Source organism: Nannobrachium achirus, assembly GCF_963921795.1.
Source record: "Nannobrachium achirus genome assembly, chromosome: 11".
In the NCBI taxonomy this organism is placed as follows: domain Eukaryota; kingdom Metazoa; phylum Chordata; class Actinopteri; order Myctophiformes; family Myctophidae; genus Nannobrachium; species Nannobrachium achirus.
Window position 1 is genome coordinate 22,206,998 of NC_137820.1, and position 20,706 is coordinate 22,227,703.

The following is a 20,706-nucleotide window of genomic DNA, read 5'->3' on the forward strand; positions in this document are numbered from 1 at the left end:
ACTATAGATAAGTTGCAGTTCGTACACACATGCTCTGTTCCACCCAGTGACACATTGTTCAACAGTTCTGCTGCTGAAAGATAGCTGCATTTATCAAGCACATCTTTAGAGCCCAACCGATGCTAGATTTTTTAGTCTGATGCTGGTAAAAAATATATCAAAATATATTTCAGATGTAAAACAACTATGCCACTTCACTGCCATCCATATGCTGCCTACTGCAATCATATAAATGTATCTATGAAGTTGTTTTCTATTACAATTCAAAATATGAAAATAATATTTAACTTTGTAATTGCAGTATTTAAAATTGCAATCAACAAGCACACAAGTAAATATAAAAATATTACACACATAATGGGTGGGGGGACTTGTTCACCTATAGCCTACTGTTTATCAATATAGGGACGCCATGTTGGAAATTGAGACATATCGGCTGAATAATTGCAAATGCCGAAGACGTTTAAAAAGTTAAATAATGTCCGAAACAGCGGCCAAATGGATATACATATGGTCAAGCTCTAATTTTGCCCAGTCTTAGCGTACATCTCCAAGCAGTTGTCATTATTCAGAGCTGAGAACTTCCATTTACAACAGTGCCTCAGCACGGAAAAGTATGTCTCTCAAATGAGCCATGATATCCCATGTTATCTTGATTAGTTTCTATCTCATCTCTGCCCCATTAGCTTCAGCCAGCTCTTTGCTCTACCAGCAGCAGTTGGTTCTCACAATGTGTGAAGCTCAGAGGGAAATGCTGCATTGCAGCTTTTCCACCGAGGAGGACAGCACACTCCACACATTACCTATGGATGTTTACTGACTGCATCACATGCGAGACCATGCCATATACAGAAGGTGTTATCTAATCTATTTAATAACCTGGCGTGAATAAGGACATGTTGATACAGGTGAAAGTGAGGATAAGTGGCGGGGACTAAATAGCCACACAGTGGGTTTCCAAAACATGGCTTATCCTCAAGAGTTTAACCTCCCAAGCTACAAAGCTGTTGAATGCACATTGCACAGTAAGGGCCTGGGCTGCCCCCAACCAGGCAGCAAAAAATAAATCACACCCGTGTGAAGTGGAGCTGTGTGTGTGTGTGTGTGTGTGTGTGTGTGTGTGTGTGTGTGGATCATGTGTACCGTTTTTTGTGACATTTGAAGAAAATATGTAGGAAAAGGAGCAAAAAGTGTGTTTTGGAGAAAATTCAAGATGGCGGAAAATCTATCATGGCGCAAATGGGCGTGGCCTATATGGGGAGATGCGTCATGACCCAAGGAATCCAGGGAAAAAATATTTTTAATTTTCCGACCTACGGTTCAAGAGTTACAGGCCAAAACGTAAAGTGGGGTGTTATAGCGCCACCATGAGGCCAAATGACACAACTATTTTTTATTTAATCCTTGAAATCATTATGAACCTCCTCTCCAAGTCTTGAAACTGTAGCCCCTGTGGTTTGCGAGAGACAAATAATTGAATGTGAGTTTTTGCGATTCCCATTCTAAGTCAATGGGGAAAATTAATTCACTAATAAATTAATATCAATTAAACTATAGAACCTTTCTCTTAGAAAAGTAATAGCCCACGATTCCCGAGTAAGCCGGTCAATTTGACATATGGCGCGAGTGTTTGGTGGCAAAACTGTGGGACTAGTGGCGTGCCGAAGTTTAGGAAGTTCAGGCTACATACACACAAACACACAGACAGACAGACAGACACACACACACACACACACACACACACAGACCCACACAGCCACGTATAGGGAGCCTGTGTTTCACACAGCTCCAAAAACTCAACCTGATCACACAGAAGGTGTTGAGGAACCGGCATCAATATCAAATATAGTATCTGTCATCAATTGCAATACGTCTGGTATATCCATTAACCAAATGAACCCTAACGCCACTATTGAACATTTTCCTCAGTGAACATTTGCAGAAAAAAGCAGATCTATTAGCTCACAACAAACTGCGTTGCAACATGTTGTGAGTGTGTACGGTAGATCGGCTATTTTCAGTGAAGAGATTTTGTGTAAAGGGAAAAAAGGAGGGGGCCATGTTTAGGTTTAAGAAGTGGTTAAGCTGCAGTTTAAATGTGGCAGACAGACTTAAAGGGCAGAATTGATATTTCACTGCAAAATATCAGCAAATCTTTATAGCAGTAAATATAAAATTCAGTTAAAATCTAAATTCAAATTCTAATATAATAGAGTCAAAATATCACATATACAGTTTTGTAGCCCTCTAATACAAAGACTATTAAAAGTTAATATTGTAGTGTGATACGGGGACGTTTGATAAGACTGTGTGTTCAAGGTGCTACTGATAAAACCTTGATCTAACACATACATTTTCCACTTGTGGAAAAGTTAAAGTCACAGCCATATCTATAGGCTTGACCTTGCTGTTTATATGAATGTGGCGTTGTATCTACCCGGAAAATAACATAGTGCTGAGAGAGCATTTTAGTAGATTTAGAAACAAGGACATTCAAACAAAGTTTGAGCAAAACAACTGGGATCACATACAGTACTCACAATACAAATGTATTTTATTTTTCCCGCTCTTCAGTAGGTTATCTATACAGTACTCACAATACAAATGTATTTTATTTTATTTTTCCCGCTCCCCAGCAATTTAATTTATCTGTGTATTTTTTAAATGTAAAAAAAAAAGAAAAACATGAATTTGTTTTCGAAATAGCCCCAAAGTTTTCAGGTGCTATATTATGGTAGTATTTATCACAACTACGGCAACGTTATTAATTGCCAACTTCCCTTCAGGTGTGGGAGCGTGTCGCTGTTACTACATGTCATCTTTTCGACATCCGACTCTAACCCTCGCCCTAACCCTAACCTCCGTGGAGTGAGTCGCTAACCCCCCGGGCGAAATGATGGTCGTTCGAAAGAGTGCGATTTTACCTCAGGTGTTCAACAAACCCACCCGATACAGTACAGTATGTCGCTTCAGCTGAAATGAAACATCCCTTCTCTCATCTCTTATCATAAACATGTTTGTTAAGTTCACTATCACAAAGAGGTGATATGAAGGCAATGTAATGTATGAATACTTCAAAGGCAAATAACATTATTCAGAGTCTGAAAGAAGGGTCAACCCATCTCAGCTTTTTTTTAATCCAACAATTTTGTGCCAACTCAGCTGAAATGATTTGTGAGTTGATAAGGGTCTGATATAAAATAGTATATAAGGCCTGTTCTATCCCAGACGAAGGTGTATCCATCCTGGAGTGCAGTGAGATACAGGGGAGAAACATGAAGTACCTTATTCTTCTAGTCTGTGCGGTGCTTGCCGAGGGCATCCACAGGTAAGGAACTGCTTTCTTTCTATAGGCTACCACAAATTCTATGACCTGTACATTTTGACATGCCATTGGAAACATATGGAGACCATATTATTTTTTTTACATATTTTGTCTGTTGTACCCTCTCTTCCCAGGGTTCCTCTGACTAAGCATAAGTCCATGCGTCAGGCCCTGAGAGAACAGGGCAAACAAATTCCCTACCAGGATCCCGCTCTGAAGTACTACCAGGGAAATGAGTTTGGCTCTGCCAACATGTACATCAACAACTATGCTGATGTAAGAACACCTTGACTATAAAGCTTAAACTATGTCACTTCACTATCTTTCATATACGGTAAATACTACCTACTGTAAACACATCTGTATTTCCTTTTGAGAAACTCACAGAACTTGCAAAGCCCAATTGGAATTTCTGTGCTTTATTGCAGTACATACAGTATAGCTATAATGGTAGAGGAATTAAAGGAAGGCCTAAAAGCAAGCTTCGGTGTGTCCCATGTTACAGATTCCACACATTATACTTGAAAAGTCATTGTGTTCAGTCAGTGTGATGGAAGTCAGTCCACATTGCTGTGGCCATATTAAAATAATTATGTTTCTGAAGATTCCCAAGAATACAAGGAAATTAAAATGATTAGATCTTGAAGACATTTTTCACCCCTGCATTTCAGGAACCCTGATAGACCTGTAAAGTCAGACACATATTACAGAGTACTATTATCCACGATGTCTTCTTCTGTCGAGTATCATCGTCCTTGATGATACTCGACATATTTCTTGTTACTTGCATGATGTGTTGTTTTCCTCCTATCTGGCTGTAACTCTAACACGTGTGCTTCCCTCCCACCAGACCACCTACTATGGACCCATCAGCATTGGGACCCCCCCTCAGTCCTTCCAGGTGCTGTTTGACACTGGATCTTCCAATCTGTGGGTGGACTCCGTACAGTGCAACACTCAGGCCTGCAGTGAGTACAAACCGTCTGTAGCCCACAAAGTATCATCTATCTATATAACGTTGAACTTAAAAACATTTTCACGTGTTTTCAGAAAGTTGGAAATTAGAGTTGAGATTACAGAAAGTCTGTTTTGTCATTGCATGAAGACAGAACATGCAGTACTTGCCTGGGATTAATATTTTTGTCTTCAGGGAGCATATTGGCTAACGTGCAGAGAGAAGTCCATGGAATTCAGATGTTGAAATGAATTACAAGAATATCAACAGGCTCTGTGGGCATAACAATTGGTTCATATGACTGGAGATACAGTACGACTGATTCGACTGCCAGTCTGTAGTAATCTGTAGTAGTCTGTTTGGTGGAGAGCTACCTTTATGATAATTCTGACTTGTGCTATTTTCAGACACTCACACAAAGTTCAACCCCCAGCAGTCCTCTACCTACTCTGCCAACGGCCAGACTTTCTACCTGCCCTATGGAGCTGGAAGCCTTTCTGGAGTTTTCGGATCTGACACCGTCAATGTGAGTTTAAGTAACCATGGATACCGTATCTGTCATAACAAAATAAACCCCACAGATGGAAAAAAAAAGGTGTCTCACAAATATAGACTGCTTACTGCCGCTGTAATCACACACCCTCGGCTTTAATTAAATATAATAAACTTAAATCTGTCATAACAGTAAATGACATCTATATCAGTACAACACTATTAGTGTAGCAGAGTAGCCCTGACTGGAGTCCGGAAGCCTAATAACTCCCGTGACCAGGGAGGTTTCCCCTTGGCTGAGCAGTGGCTGTTTAGCTTCCTCAAATTCAGTTACATTAGCGCTTCTGTACTTGACTGAATCCCCTCCATCCTGATGTTATTTACTCTGTGATGTACCCTACAGGTTGGTGGCATCACCATCACCAACCAAGAGATTGGTCTGAGCACTAACGAGCCCGGTCAGAACTTTGTTGTGGCCAAGTTTGATGGCATCATGGGCTTGGCCTACCCCTCCATCTCAGCTGGAGGAGAGACCCCCGTCATGGACAACATGATCAATCAAAACCTGCTGGATCAAAACATTTTCGCTTTCTACCTCTCCAGGTATCCAAGCAGCATGCGCTGTACACTGAAAATGAACAGTGCTCATATACAGCACATTTTACACCTAACATTATTAACAACAACAAAGATAGCCTACTCTTAACACATGCCGCTTGCAACTAAGCTGTGGGATGTTGTCTTGTCCAGGCAGGGAGAGCAGGGCAGTGAGCTGTCCTTTGGAGGAGTGGACAACAGCAAGTACCAGGGCCAGATCAACTGGACTCCTGTCACTTCTGAAACCTACTGGCAGATTGGTGTTGATGGGTTTGTACTGTTTTAAAGTTCCACTTTCCCATAAGATAAGATTCCATCAGAATGAACAGCAGGCAAACAATGTCTGCTTGAATGCTATAGTATAGTGAATGCTATCGTATAATCTAGATTAGATGTTAGTTGTATATATTTCCGTTCACATGTTCCGTTGAGTCTTCTCCACCACTGTGCATTCTAATGGCATTGTAATGTGTGTGGTGCCCGGCAGATTCGGGATTAATGGCCAGCAGACAGGCTGGTGCTCTGGGGGCTGTCAGGCCATCGTTGACACTGGAACCTCCCAGCTGACTGCCCCTCGGCAGGTGATTGGAAGCATCATGCAGTCCATTGGAGCCCAGCAGAGCCAGTACGGAATGGTAAGGACACACACACATACACACACACACACACACACACACACACACGCACGCACGCACGCACATATACACACACTAAAGTTGAGGGCACAAAGAATGACATTATACCACTATAAGGTCGGCACCATTACAAGGTTGTCACCTTGTAGGTAGGTAAAGGAAAAGAGTACTAGCCTCGCATAGCCAGACAATATCAATGCGTAAGGGCAATTCTTCGTTGCAGTGGTAGATTTGTCTGGCTATGCGAGGCTAAAATGGTACAGAAGCAAAATGTGCTTTCTAAACATGGTGAGGTTGATTACAATTTAACATTGCGTCAATGACCCAATATCATGCTCCTATTCCTGCTTTACTGTATGATGTCATATTCTTGTTTTCCAGTACATGGTGAACTGCAACGACATCTACAACCTGCCAACTCTCAACTTCGTCATCAGCGGGACCTCCTTCCCTCTGCCTCCCTCTGCTTACATCCAGCAGGTAAGTTTTTCTTTTCTTGAATGTACATTACTATAAGTTTTCCCGGCTTCGCCAGGCTCATCCTAGGCTGCTGGTGCGAGCAGCCGATCCAAGGCATTCAAGACGTGAAAGTATTTAGAGGCGCAATCGCTCGCTCGATACAAACATGCACGGCCGTCATAACTCATTTGGTTCCATGTATTTGCAGGGACGTACACGTGACGTTTGTGGTAGTTAAAGCCTTGCTTCTTTTTGTTTTGTCTGCATACGAGTCCCATAGCTACCCCACTGTGGGTCGCGAGATCCGCGAGCGACACAAAGACGACGCAGGCAGCAGAGTTGCAAAAAAACACACACAGACACATGCTGTAGCATGTCACCATGGCGACGGCTCCTAGCCAATGAACAGCGGTCCCATAGGCTGGGAGGCTATAATTGGCATATAATGTGTCAAATGGTTGAGCTTGTGTCTGTTTGCATGAGCGTGTGCAAGCCAGCACAGTCACAAAAGCATGTTTTGATGAAACTCGCATCTTATCCTGTCTCCATCTGTAGCACTACCAGAATGGATACCAGTTCTGTTCAGTGGCCATCAGCCCCACATATCTGCCCTCTCAAAACGGACAACCACTGTGGATCCTTGGTGATGTGTTCCTCAGGGAGTACTACTCCGTCTACGACCGCACCAACAACCGCCTTGGCTTCGCCACAGCTGCTTAAACATCACTGCTGTGACCTGACCGTACCCCCAAAACCTGATAACCGGATAATGATTAGTACTGTGTTTATGTCTAACCAGTATCACAGATATAGTTTGATGATACCTAAGCTAATGTATGAACTTCTTACCATTCAAGATCTGGCTATTGCTGAAACTTTCCTTTGGAGAGGCTTTGTAGGTATTTTACTAGAAGACCAACTTGCCGTTCAATTGATCTGTACTGTGTTGATATTGAGTCTGAACCATACCGGTATATAGACAATGATCAATTTATAATTTGGTATGTTTGTCGATTTGTTTAGCAGAGAATTTGTTTTTAGTTGAATGAAAGCACACATTTATTGATAATAAATAAACCAATTATAAATCCCAGTACTGTTCTCCTTATAATTGCTTTTAAATAATCAGGTTGGACGATATGTTAGCTTAGCTTAGAGTTTCACGCCCATGATCAGACCTGTATTCTAGGCCATCTACAGTGTAGTGCAAATATTTAAAATAGTTGATGGTGTATGATATACAGAATGTCTATTAAATTATAAATAAAAATTGTAAAACATTGAAAGTTTTAATATTCTAATATGTTTTATCATAGCCATGGGCTAAAGGCCATGAGGAACTTCTCATTATTGTGCATTATGCGTGCGCGTGTGTGTGTGTGTGTGTGTGTGTGTGTGTGTGTGTGTGTGTGTGTGTGTGTGTGTGTGTGTGTGTGTGCGTGCGTGCGTGCGTGCGTGCGTGCGTGCGTGCGTGCGTGCGTGCACAGTTAACGTTAATCAATGCAGTGTGAAAGCATTTTTCTGACTAGAGTGAAAGCAATTATCAGTAAAGCGAGTATCAATGTGACAGTGACTCCATGGCCGAGGGCGCTTTTTAGCACAGTGGGGCAGAGGTAGGAGCATCCCTCATAACCCAATAAACACTGCAGACGTGAAAACAGTCCAACGAGAGCCACAATGCAGCTAAAGGATGTAGTAGACTGACTGCGTTTAACTCTGTTCTGTCAAAAGGGTCTTTCATTTGTCCCTACTACTGTTGATAGATAATTTGACGCAATAATTGACTTGTTCAAGGTGGACTCTAAAATGCACAGTATAATCCCACAGAGAATCCATGTATTGATAAAATATCTAAATGGTTCTAGAAACGTTTGTCTTTTTGAAGGTGACGTGCTCACAAGACTTCAATGAAAAAGATCCCAACGTGAGGTTTACTGTAGAGCATGGGTGTTCAACAGGGGGTCAGCGTTACTACAGGGGGTCCTCCACATCTTCCAATCCAATTTTTATATTAACAACTTGAACCCTAGTGTCCATATTCTGAGAATTGTAGCGGAAAATAGCCGATCTACAAGCTTACAACGCCTTAAAGAGGTTTGGTGTAGAGGGGAAAAAGAGCTGACTAAGTACAGAGTAAAAGGTCAAGTTTATTAACTTTTTCGCCGCCGTTGACAGTCCTCACCGTCATTGAAAGGGTTAATACCATGGCGCCGTTGACGGTGAGGACTGTGAATCTTACTGTATATACAGTAAAGATATTATTACTTACTTAATGTCGCTCCGGTCCCGCTCGCATCGGTAATGTCGGCGATTTGTTTACAACGCACGTTGGGCGTGCACGCGAAGTGAAGCTCCTCAATGTTAAGTCAATGGAGAGGCCCATAAAGAAACTTCATTTAAACAAAATAGCCATTTTGAGACATTTTGCAGCAGATCTAAATGTAAACAAGGCACAAGGCAGGGCGCAGCCATCTTGCCTCTTCTTGTCCCACACTGTCATGTGACTAGATGACGTAATCGTTGCCGTCAAGTGATAATCCAAAAAAACAAAAACAACCCCCTTCCGGCCCTTCAAAATAATAGCGGCGGCCGACGGAGGAAACGACGTGGCGCCGAGGCACCAAGCAACCTTCAGATTAAGAGGCAGTAGATGTGTTAAGTAATTAAGGCTCAAGTGGTTAAATATCTGAAAACACAAATTGACATGAATCCAAAATACGATACATAAGATGATTGTGCTGTCAAACAATGAAACTATATGGAATCTATGAAAAGGTTGTCCCTGCCTCATCTCTCTCTCAACTAAGGGGTCCTTGGCCTGAAAACGTTGAAGACCCCTGGACTAAATACAGAAAAGATACAGATCAAAACACCCTACTGCTGTGCTGGCCAATAGATATCATCCCACACCCCTGAAACTCAAGTCAACCAAGGAGTCAGTTCTTCAGATACGAATAATTTGTCATACCACTGACGATTTAATTGACATCACTAGACATGAAGCAAAGGTTCTTGCATCCAGGTGATTGTGTTTAGGAAGCTTATCAAATAAATGGCTTTGCAGAAACCAAGAAATGAAAAAAAGCAAATGTGCCAGTGAAAAATAATTACTCAATCTATTCATGTTCAGGACAACCTACACTCCAACTGTCATAAATTGGGCTCTATTATTCAGACTCAGCTATCAGCAGATTTGTGTTTATGTGGGTAAAACATCACGCCAGTTGAAATGAAGAATAAGTGAACACAAAATTGAAATTATAGAAATTACCCAAAAGGAGCATATATATTCACATATAATATTCTCATATTTCAAGATTTACTCTGACAGAGAGAGAGGGAGGGAGAGAGAGAGAGAGAGAGAGAGAGAGAGAGAGAGAGAGAGAGAGAGAGAGATGAAATTCTTGATAGAAGACAGAACATAAAAAATATATATACAGTATATACGGTATATAAAATAAATGAAAACATAATGGAAAGATCACAGCCCCTCACACATTAGAAGGACGTTTATTTCAGTTGAAAGTGAAACCATTTTAATTTATTTAAGAAATAGTCCCAAAGTTTTCAGGTGCTTAAAACTGCTATTTATCACAATTATGGCAGCGTTAATAAATGCCAACTTCCCTTCAGGTGTTAAATGTACCCTTTGTATTAAAGATTCAACAAACGTACCAGGTACAGTATGTCCCTTCAGCTGAAATGAAACACCCCTTCACTCATGTTATCATAAAGATGCATAAAGTGCTTTGTGAAGTGTTGTGCGGGTGTTTGTTAAGTTCACTATCACAAAGAGGTGATATGAAGGCAATGTACTGTATGAATACTTCAAAGGCAAATAACATTATTCAGAGTCTGAAAGAAGGGTCACCCCATCTCAACTGATATGATTTTAGAGTTGATAAGGAAGGGTCTGATATAAAATAGTATATAAGGCCTGTTCTATCCCGGACTAAGGTGTATTCATCCCGGAGTGCAGTGAGATACAAGGGAGAAACATGAAGTACCTTATTCTTCTAGTCTGTGCGGTGCTTGCTGAGGGCATCCACAGGTAAGGAACTAACTGCTTTCTTTCTACACCACACATTCTATGACCTGTACCTTTTGACATGCCATTGGAACATTGGGACCAAACATATTTTGTTTGTCTGTTGTACCCTCTCTTCCCAGGGTTCCTCTGACTAAGCATAAGTCCATGCGTCAGGCCCTGATGGAACAGGGCAAACAAATTCCCTACCAGGACCCCGCTCTGAAGTACTACCAGGGAAATGAGTTTGCTGGCTCCGCCAACATGTACATCAACAACTATGCTGATGTAAGAACACCTTGACTAAAGGTGTCACTTCACTGTCTTTCATATAAATACTACCTACTGCAATCACATCTCTCTTTCCTTTTGAGAAACTCACAGAACTTTCAACGCCCAATTGGAATTTCTGTGCTTTATTGCAGTACATATGGTACAGTATAATGGAAGAGGAATTAAAGGAAGGCCTTAAAGCAGGTTTCAGTGTGTCCCACTTACAAATTCTACACATTATACTAAGATTTTAAAATTGTCATTGTGTTCAGTCAGTGTGATGGCTGTCAGTCCAAATTGCTGTGGCCATATTAAAAAATGACACGTTTCTAAATGTTTGGCAAGATTCCCAAGAATATAAGACAATTCAAATTATGCTTGATCTATATACTATACTGTATACCTTCCGACATTTTTCACACCTGCATATCAGGAACCCTGATAGACAAAGGTGACTGTGTCTGACACATACTACAGAGTATTATTATCCAACCAAGTGTACAAGAGTTTTCCTTCTATCTGGCTGTATAACTCTAACACGTGTGCTCCCACCAGACCACCTACTATGGACCCATCAGCATTGGGACCCCCCCTCAGTCCTTCCAGGTGCTGTTTGACACTGGATCTTCCAACCTGTGGGTGGACTCCGTACAGTGCAACACTCAGGCCTGCAGTGAGTACAAACCGTCTGTAGTGGAAATGCTGAAACCAATAAACATCAGCCCACAAACTATCATCTATCTACTGTATATAACTTTGAACTTAAAAACATGAGGAAAAACTGAGGTTACAGAATGTCTGTTTTGTCAGTGCATATAAAGACTACATGCTGTACAGAACATGCTGTACATTGGATTCATATTTTTGATTATTGGTCTTTGGGGAGCATATTGGCTAACGTGCAGAGAGAGGGTCATGGAAATCGGATGTTGAAATGAATTACAAGACTATCAACAGGCTCTGTGGGCATAAGGATTGGTTCATCAACTGCCAGTCTGTAGTCATCTGTAGTAGTCTGTTTGTTGGAGATTGTTATGATAATTCTGACTTGTGCTATTTACAGACACTCACACAAAGTTCAACCCCCAGCAGTCCTCTACCTACTCTGCCATCGGCCAGACTTTCTACCTGCCCTATGGAGCTGGAAGCCTCTCTGGAGTTTTCGGATATGACACCGTCAATGTGAGTTTAAGTAACCATGGATATCTGTCTGTCATAAAAAAATAAACCCCACAGATGATAAAAAAAGGTGTCTGTTCCAGAGATTCACAAATATGCTATAGATTGCTTACTGCCGCTGTAATCATACACCCTGGGCTTTACTTCAAAGGTTTGCTTCATGTTTAAATTATCTGAATTCTGAACATTTCCCTAGTATTAATATATTCATGACAGTAAATAACAACAATATCAATATCACAATATCACTATTAGTGTAGCACAGTGGTTCTAAACCTTTTCAGGCTGCGACCCCCAAAATAATTATATTTGAACTGGGGACCCAGTGAGCATGTAGATCGTCTATTTTCACAATTTTTAACATTTGACAATTTGGCCAATGTTTAATTTGTCATTTTAGAGGTATTAAAAGTCCTTAATATTGTCCCTTTAGAAATGTGTAGATACCCTCTATACCAGGGTTCCCCAATAGGCGGCCTGCGGGCCATTTGCGGCCCGCGTTTTCTTTCTTTTTTTCCAACAAAATATTTTGGGGGAGTAGTGAAAGTTACAGGTATGTTGAGTGCAATATGAAACATAAGCCTACCATAATCACAGTAATCCTTAATCATTTTCAATCACATTCAATGGCCTTTTGAGAGAAATGAGACAGACACAGAGCACTGCAGAGGGAAGGTGTGTGTGTCTGTGTCCAGCTAGCCTTCCATAACACAGGCTGATTTTGGTCTAGAGGGGAAAACAGCCGGTGGATCCTATTGGTTCACGATCTGTGCCATGGCCCGCCTCCCACTTCCTATGCCAGAAATTGCAGCAGGTTACCCCAGGCTTTTATTTTTCTTCCAATCGACAAAATAAAAGCCTGGGTTTCCAAGGCTAGTGTCCAGCTGATGCCAGTAAGTAGTAGTTGGCTTGGTACCCTAGACATAATTCGGCCCTTGGGGAAACCTAATTGGTGAACCCTGCTCTATACACTTACATTTTATGTTGGTTTGTTTACTGTTGAGTGAGAAAAACACGTTGCACAATAAGTTAATCATCTGTGGACCCCCCAAAATAATGTGGGGACCCCCCTGAGGGTGCCGAACCACAGGTTAAGAACCACTGGTATAGAAGAGTAGCCATGACCGGAAGCCTAATAACTCCCGTGACCAGGGAGGTTTCCCCTTGGCTGAGCAGTGGCTGTTGGTGTTGTTTACTCTGTGATGTACCCTACAGGTTGGTGGCATCACCATCACCAACCAAGAGATTGGTCTGAGCACTAACGAGCCCGGTCAGAACTTTGTTGTGGCCAAGTTTGATGGCATCATGGGCCTTGCCTACCCCTCCATCTCAGCTGGAGGAGAGACCCCAGTCTTTGACAACATGATCAATCAAAACCTGCTGAATTACAACATTTTCGCTTTCTACCTCTCCAGGTAACCAAGCAGCATGCACTGTACACTGAAAATGAACAGTGCTCATACTGTATACAGCAGTAACAGCATATTTTACACCTAACATTATTAACAACGACACAGCTACTCTTAACACATGACGCTTGCAGCTAAGCTATGGGATGTTGTCTTGTCCAGGGAAGGACAGCAGGGCAGTGAGCTGTCCTTTGGAGGAGTGGACACCAGCAAGTACCAGGGCCAGATCTACTGGACTCCTGTCACTTCTGAAACCTACTGGCAGATTGGTGTTGATGGGTTTGTACTGTTTTAAAGTTCCAATCGTCCCATAAGATTCCATCAGAATGAACAGGCAAACATCTTACAAGTCTGCTTGAATGCTATCGTATAGTGTTGTGTTCTCCAGAATCTATGTTAGACGTTACTTGTATTTCCGTTCACATGTTCCTTTGGGTCTTCTCCACCACTGTGCATTCTAATGGCATTGTAATGTGTGTGGTGCCCGGCAGATTCGGGATTAATGGCCAGCAGACAGGCTGGTGCTCTGGGGGCTGTCAGGCCATCGTTGACACTGGAACCTCCCAGCTGACTGCCCCTCGGCAGGTGATTGGAAGCATCATGCAGTCCATTGGAGCCCAGCAGAGCCAGTACGGAATGGTAAGGACACCAAACACACAAACGCACAAAGAATGACATTACACTGCTGTATTGCTTGTAATGGTAGGTAAAGTCAAACAGAGTACAGAGCACATTTGCATTCTAAACATGATGAGGTTGGTTATGATTTTGCTAACATGTGTCAATGCCCAATATCATGCTCCTATCACTGTCCTTAAGTGATCATCTTTTTTCCAGTATGTGGTGAACTGCAACCAGATGTACAACCTGCCAACTCTCAACTTCGTCATCAGCGGGGTCTCCTTCCCTCTGCCTCCCTCTGCTTACATCCAGCAGGTAAGTTCATATTTTTTTTTCCTGAATGTACATTATATTAGTGTGTTGTGCACATTCAACTGCATGCATAAATGTTTTAGCACGTGTCTCTGTTTGCATGAGCCAACACACATGCACCCGGCAGTGTTTCACGATATATGCGTGCGCAATGTTTTGATGAGACTCACATCTTATCCTGTCTCAATCTGTAGCACTACCAGAATGGATACCAGTTCTGTTCAGTGGCCATCAGCCCCACATATCTGCCCTCTCAAAACGGACAACCACTGTGGATCCTTGGTGATGTGTTCCTCAGGGAGTACTACTCCGTCTACGACCGCACCAACAACCGCCTTGGCTTCGCCACAGCTGCTTAAACATCACTGCTGTGACCTGACCGTACCTCCAAAACCTGATAACCGGATAATGATTACTGTGTTTATGTCTAACCAATATCACAGGTATAGTTTGATGATACCAAAGTATCATCAAACTACACCTACCTTCTACCTAATGTATGAACTTCTTGCTACAGTGGTTCACAGAAAATTGAGTCGCCTCAGGTATCTGTAGGTACCTCTGGACACCCACCGGTCTCTCTGGAGATGGGAGTGTCTAAAAATAGGAGGCCGTCCTTTCAGCTTATCTTCTGCAATACAGTCAAGTGACACTAGATGGCATAGCAGAGCAATTAGTTTAACTATTTTGCTGGGGATTGAAATGAATTGAAATGAACCACAGAAGAGACTACTGTAGATACTAGAGAGTAATTATACTTTAAATGGTGTAAAAATACATTTTGGCATAGGACTTTTTCATTAAATGTTAATTAAATGTCTCATTTGTATTTGTAAGGGTCCATTTAAAACTGGCTATGGGACTAAAACGGATAATTATAAAGTTAACAGTTCACATGACAATGAGCTTATTACCAGCACTTAATAACAGTTCCACTGTTTCAGAGAGAGCATGTTTCATTATGGAAAAGCTCTGCTGTTCGCTTGTCTGTCTTTGTTTCCTTGTTGGTTTGAAAACATGTGTCTACCCATGTTTTTCTTAGATTAGCCAACTAATTCTACTATTTCTTTGCATTTGATGTAATTGGTGTTGGTGTAATGATGTATTACCTAAGTTCTAAGAATTACTTGAGTTCAATGTTGAGGTATTTGTATTTTACTTTAGTATTTACAAATTCAATTTGGTGGTCATTACTTCACAGTGTCTATATATCATTGATTACTGCACCTCTCAGTTCTCAATTATAAACATTTATAATCATGTAGTCCAGGGGGCGCCTGAGGGATTGAGCATACAGTTATGAGAGCACTGGCCAAACTGCATTCCTGGCACTCAGCCGATATCACACGTCGGCTTTGTCCCTTTCAATGTGAGCAGGGCGTCACCCAGCTTCAAAGCCCGCCTCCACATCCTGGCTGTCTGCAAAGGCTGTATGTCTACTCGCGATGTAGCTCTACTGTAGCCTATACAGTATTCTACCCCCACCTCCAAAATAATAAAAAAAAATCTCAACTGAACTGTGTCATGTTCCCAGCCTACATAGGCCTATACTGTGTATTTACCCTTCAACTATAAAATATATATTGTTTTTAATGAGACATGCTTTGTAATTAGGCTATGCTCCCAAATCCATATTATTATCGTCTGTTCGCATATTTCAATGAGTCCCGCAAAAGGAGGTTTTTAGCGAGGTGAAGTGAAACACCAACAAAAGTCACCTGGAAGATGAAGGTCGGAACATTTATAGCCTATGGAGCATATTTCTGGACATTATCTACGGGGATGGGCTATTTCTCTATCAAAATAACAACTTTTCTAGTGTTATTTCTTATCCTGGTAAACATCATGGGTCTGTCTGACAGACAGCGTTCCTTGTTCGGCCATGTCAGATATATGCGCTTTCTCTAATTATCCAACAGAAGAGAGAGAGAGAGAGAGAAATGGTCAAGCCTATAGACATTTTTAAAAGGCTTTCATATACTCCTGACATTTTTCAAATGAGGTTTGGGCTAATAGATCACTATGTGTTCAGTTTAGGCTATTTTCTGGGTTTCAATTAGGCCTACAACAACACAAATAATAGCTAATAATAATACATTTTCGGTTAGTCTGACAGACTGCACTGTTATGCAGCAGGGGAGGGGGTGCTATGACATCCAGCAGCCAGCGGCCAGCGGTGGACAGTAACTGAGTAAATGTACTTGAGTACTTTTACTTTTATTTGTACTTCAAGTAGCTTAAAAGCATGTACCGGTATGTCCTCTTGAATACGTTTATTTAAAAGCAAGTACTGTTTTACTCTTTTTAAGAAGTCCTCCACTCCATCAGTGTTTCAACTGTAAACCTTTGCTTTGTCCCAAACAGCGTCAAAGCCCTCCCCCACATTCCTGGCTGTCTGTGATGCAGCTATGCTGCTCCCCCTCCAACCGTCCTACTGTATATGTTCCATGTTCTCCCTTATAGACTGTTTTTATTTAATTTTTTGACACTTGCTTTGGCAATGTAAACGTATGTTTTCTCACAAAATGTCATGATTACCGAAAAGTATTGTCACATCTTCTTCTGAGACGTTGACATTTACCAGAAGAGGAGGAATGGAGAAGGATTTCTACAGGCATTAGGCCTACATTTATGACCATGATGGCATTACATTATTATTATTAAACCACAATCAAATGGTTGTCCAGGTGTCTGGGACAACTAATAAATATTTATGAACAACTTTATGAGGCTATTGGAAAAATGTTGCCTACTGCCTTGTTTCCAAATAAAGAACAATTTCAATTGAACATGTGAACAAAAGTTGTGTCTTTTTCGTTTCCTTATATTTAGCTTATTATTATTATGTCACGTTTGTGTTGTTTTGGGACAGTGTGTGAACCAATTATTTTGTAATTGTTTGTGTCACAACGTTCTGTCATTTGATGACTTCTCCGCCTCTCGCTCTCTCGCTCTCTCTCTCTCTCTCTCTCTCTCTCTCTCTCTCTCTCTCTCTCTCTCTCTCTCCCAGCCCTAGAATATATATATACATACAGTATATAGTATCAAAATCAGCTTAACCACTTTAATCTAGCTTGTAGATCTTTTTCAAAAAGAAATCTAACAATGTTTAAATATTTTTGTTCATTCTAACAAATCTTGTATTTATCAGCACAAGATATTTTCAGATGTTAGTCCACTGCCAAATACATATTAATTTGAGCGTTCCTGATATGAACAGGTTTGAGAACCACTGTTCCATGGTGTATTCTTAGCATGTAAAACCGAGTTAGCGTCACCCGTGAAAAGAAATACCATACCTTGCTTATTATACTGTATAGCTTTTTACTTGCCTTTAATTGGCTTGAACTAAAACATAGATAAGGGGGGGGGGGGGTTCTCAAATAATAATTTGATTATCAGGGGGGACCATTACTTTTTTATTTTGGCTGGAGGGGGGTCATGCTACTTTAATTTGTTGAATTTTGTATTAAAAAATGTTTTCTTTTGTTATTTTTCATACGTGTTTACTCCCATATATTTATCAAGTTCCCCCTGATTAACTTGGTATATTCCGCTTCTGTAAATCTCCCCACAAGAAACGCGCACTATAGGCTAAAATACCCTATAGCCTATAACGTTCTCTACAATAAGTAATTGTAGATGATAGTTATATCTATCAAATATGGTTTTATATACCAAATCAATGTCGCACTGTAGATCAGCCAACGTTTTTTTTCATAATTAGGACGGTGCTTGCTACAATGTCTTTTATAAAGACAGTTGGAAAATGGTAGAATGACACTGTTCTTAACAAATCACCAATATTGTATGAGGAAAAAAAGGCTGCTGCCGTCTGCATTATATAAGCTTGTTTAGAATGTCGGTCTTCGGGCCGAGCCGGTCTCCAATTGTCAATTATGTATCGGGTTTGGGCTCTGTCCGGGCTGAAATTCTGTCGGGCTGGGTTGGGCCGGGCTCACTTTTTTAGGCCCGATTTAAGCTCTACGGGAAGAGGTGACGTTTTATTTGTTTTAATGGCTTCATAATTGACCGAGCCATGATGAACTTAAACCAGAAGAACAAAACGTAATCCTCGCTCGCTCGCTTTCTCTCTCCATCTCTCTGTCGCTCTGTTCCAAATCATGTCCAAATGGAATACCACGGCCCCATAATGAGGAAATGTATTTGGCGTGGGAGAGTGTCGTCAGGGTCCCTGCACTGTTATTATTATTATTATAGGAAAGGTCTCGTTTTGGTTAAGTTGTGTCTTTTTCGTTTCCTTATATTTAGCTTATTATTATTATGTCACGTTTGTGTTATTTTTGGGACAGTGTGTGAACCAATTATTTTGTAATTGTTTGTGAGTAATGACGATTGGCTGGTGACTCTTGAGGTAACTTCTTTATATACAAACCAGGAACTTTCAAATGTAAATGTCACAATAGTCTACTTGTTATCCTGCTGTTCTTATTTCAATATTAATTATTAGTGAAAGTTAGATGAAGTTAGAACTCAACTGCTCTGCTGCTGAGTGAGCAAGCCGATCGAGGCGCGATCGTCTATGGGCGGGATCAGCAAGGCCGTCAGTGATGAAAAAAAGTACTCACATGTTTTCCTTAAGTAAAAGTAGAAATACTCTTTTAGAAATCCCATGTTCAAAATATAAGCCTTAATTGGCTTGAGTAATGACGTTTTGGTATCAAAATGTAGGCTGTATAAAGAAAACGGAGCCTATAGTCTAGTCATTTCACAAATGTAGCCTACCATTTGTAGATTATACAAATATTTGAGCAGATTAAGCAATATTGTGAGCTTGTATTTTCAAATGGCCTAAATGTAGGGCTGAAGTGGTTGTATGCCTTTATAGCCTAATAATCGAAATTTGCAAAGTATCTAACTGTTGCCTACTGCCTTGTTTCCAAATAAAGAACAATTTCAATTGAACATGTGAACAAAAGTTGTGTCTTTTTCGTTTCCTTATATTTAGCTTATTATTATTATGTCACGTTTATGTTGTTTTGGGACAGTGTGTGAACCAATTATTTTGTAATTGTTTGTGTCACAACGTTCTGTCATTTGATGACTTCTCCGCCTCTCTCTCTCTCTCTCTCTCTCTCTCTCTCTCTCTCTCTCTCTCTCTCTCTCTCTCTCTCTCTCTCTCTCCCAGCCCTAGAATATATATATACATACAGTATATAGTATCAAAATCAGCTTACAGTTTTTTTTCGATTGCTAAAACACATTTTTTTTAAATTTGGCACAATTTTCACAACCTTTACTTCTGTCCCCAATCGCTTGACTCAATTTGTTACTACTTTAGATTTCCTTATCATATTAGACTCTGACTTTCCTTCTTTACACTCTGATGTAAATTTCACATCACCTTGTTGTCAAAACACAAGACACACTTTTCAGGTTTGCACACACTTCTCACATAAAATCTCATAGCATCAATCCACAACACACAAATATTCAAATCTCTAAACTTTCGGGTCAGGCGAGCAATTCAGAGCCAGGTCCCACTGCTTCAGGCCATGGAGGAGGCTTATGGAGATGTGGGCTTTGAGGCCTGTCAGGGCTTCATGCGGCACTCTAGGCCAGGGGTTTTCAAAGTGGGTGATGGGGCACCCTGGGGTGCCACGACGGCAGTCCAGGGGTGCCGCGAGATCATTTGATAATATTTTGAATTTATTTGGACACTTGAAAAAATATTATTTATTATATAAAGTACAAAGTTATTTTCAGTCAGTTCTAACCAAAATGGCTATTATGTAATGGCTCAACGTTTTCCTCGCAACATAATCACTAAAATATCGTCACTGTCGGGCAGAAAACTTGTATCTCCAAGTTAACAGCCGATCTACAAGCACACAACGCGTTGTGGGCTTGTTTGGAGTGTTTGGGGGTAAACGTTTAGACCTACAGTCAATAAAATGTTTTGTCTGCATATTTGTGTGCTGTTTTATGTTTGTCTATGAGAGAAGTGGGCATACACTGGGTCATTTTACAAAAAGGGAATTGGTTCATTTACCAGAGTAATTGACATTCATTCAGTGTGTTCCATTTCGACAATTGTGTTTTCAATTTTGCTCTTCAGTGTTCTGTTCATGCTTGGTAGTGTTCAGCCAAAAGCTAGTTGTGTTTATTCAATGAATGCATGTGTGTGTCATGTGAAAATATGGCTGTGTTTACCAAATGAAAACACGAGTTCCATTTTGTGAACATGTTAAGAGATTTGATGGCAAAGAGTTGATTTGCAAAGGGATCTTCAACGTTTTCAGATCAAGGACCCCTTAGTTGAGAGAGAGATGAAGCAGGGACCCCCACAACCCTTTGTACCTCAACCTCTGTGCTTACTGCTTAGTATGCTCTTTTTTCCCCTCCACACCTAAAGTATTTGTCGAAAATAGCCAATCTGCAAGCTCACAACACTTTGCAGT

General features: G+C 40.9%; 3 protein-coding genes across 3 annotated transcripts in view; 2 read left to right on the top strand and 1 right to left on the bottom strand.

The window, feature by feature from the left end:
- The window catches only part of mapk8ip2 (mitogen-activated protein kinase 8 interacting protein 2), a gene marked incomplete at both ends in the record, with an annotated part of 62,040 nt that overhangs the window by 23,878 nt on the left and 17,456 nt on the right, over window positions 1-20,706 (bottom strand). The window lies entirely within an intron of this gene.
- On the top strand, window positions 3,276-7,183 carry LOC308294822 (gastricsin-like; the record flags this gene model as incomplete). Its single annotated transcript, XM_080737697.1, has 9 exons — window positions 3,276-3,328; window positions 3,460-3,601; window positions 4,176-4,293; window positions 4,688-4,806; window positions 5,176-5,375; window positions 5,523-5,639; window positions 5,857-6,004; window positions 6,386-6,484; window positions 7,019-7,183. 9 exons carry the CDS (start codon window positions 3,276-3,278, stop codon window positions 7,181-7,183), a joined length of 1,161 nt encoding a protein of 386 aa, XP_080593823.1.
- LOC308294821 (gastricsin-like) lies at window positions 10,462-14,643 on the top strand (the record flags this gene model as incomplete). Its single annotated transcript, XM_080737696.1, has 9 exons — window positions 10,462-10,514; window positions 10,634-10,778; window positions 11,319-11,436; window positions 11,827-11,945; window positions 13,158-13,357; window positions 13,514-13,630; window positions 13,843-13,990; window positions 14,189-14,287; window positions 14,479-14,643. 9 exons carry the CDS (start codon window positions 10,462-10,464, stop codon window positions 14,641-14,643), a joined length of 1,164 nt encoding a protein of 387 aa, XP_080593822.1.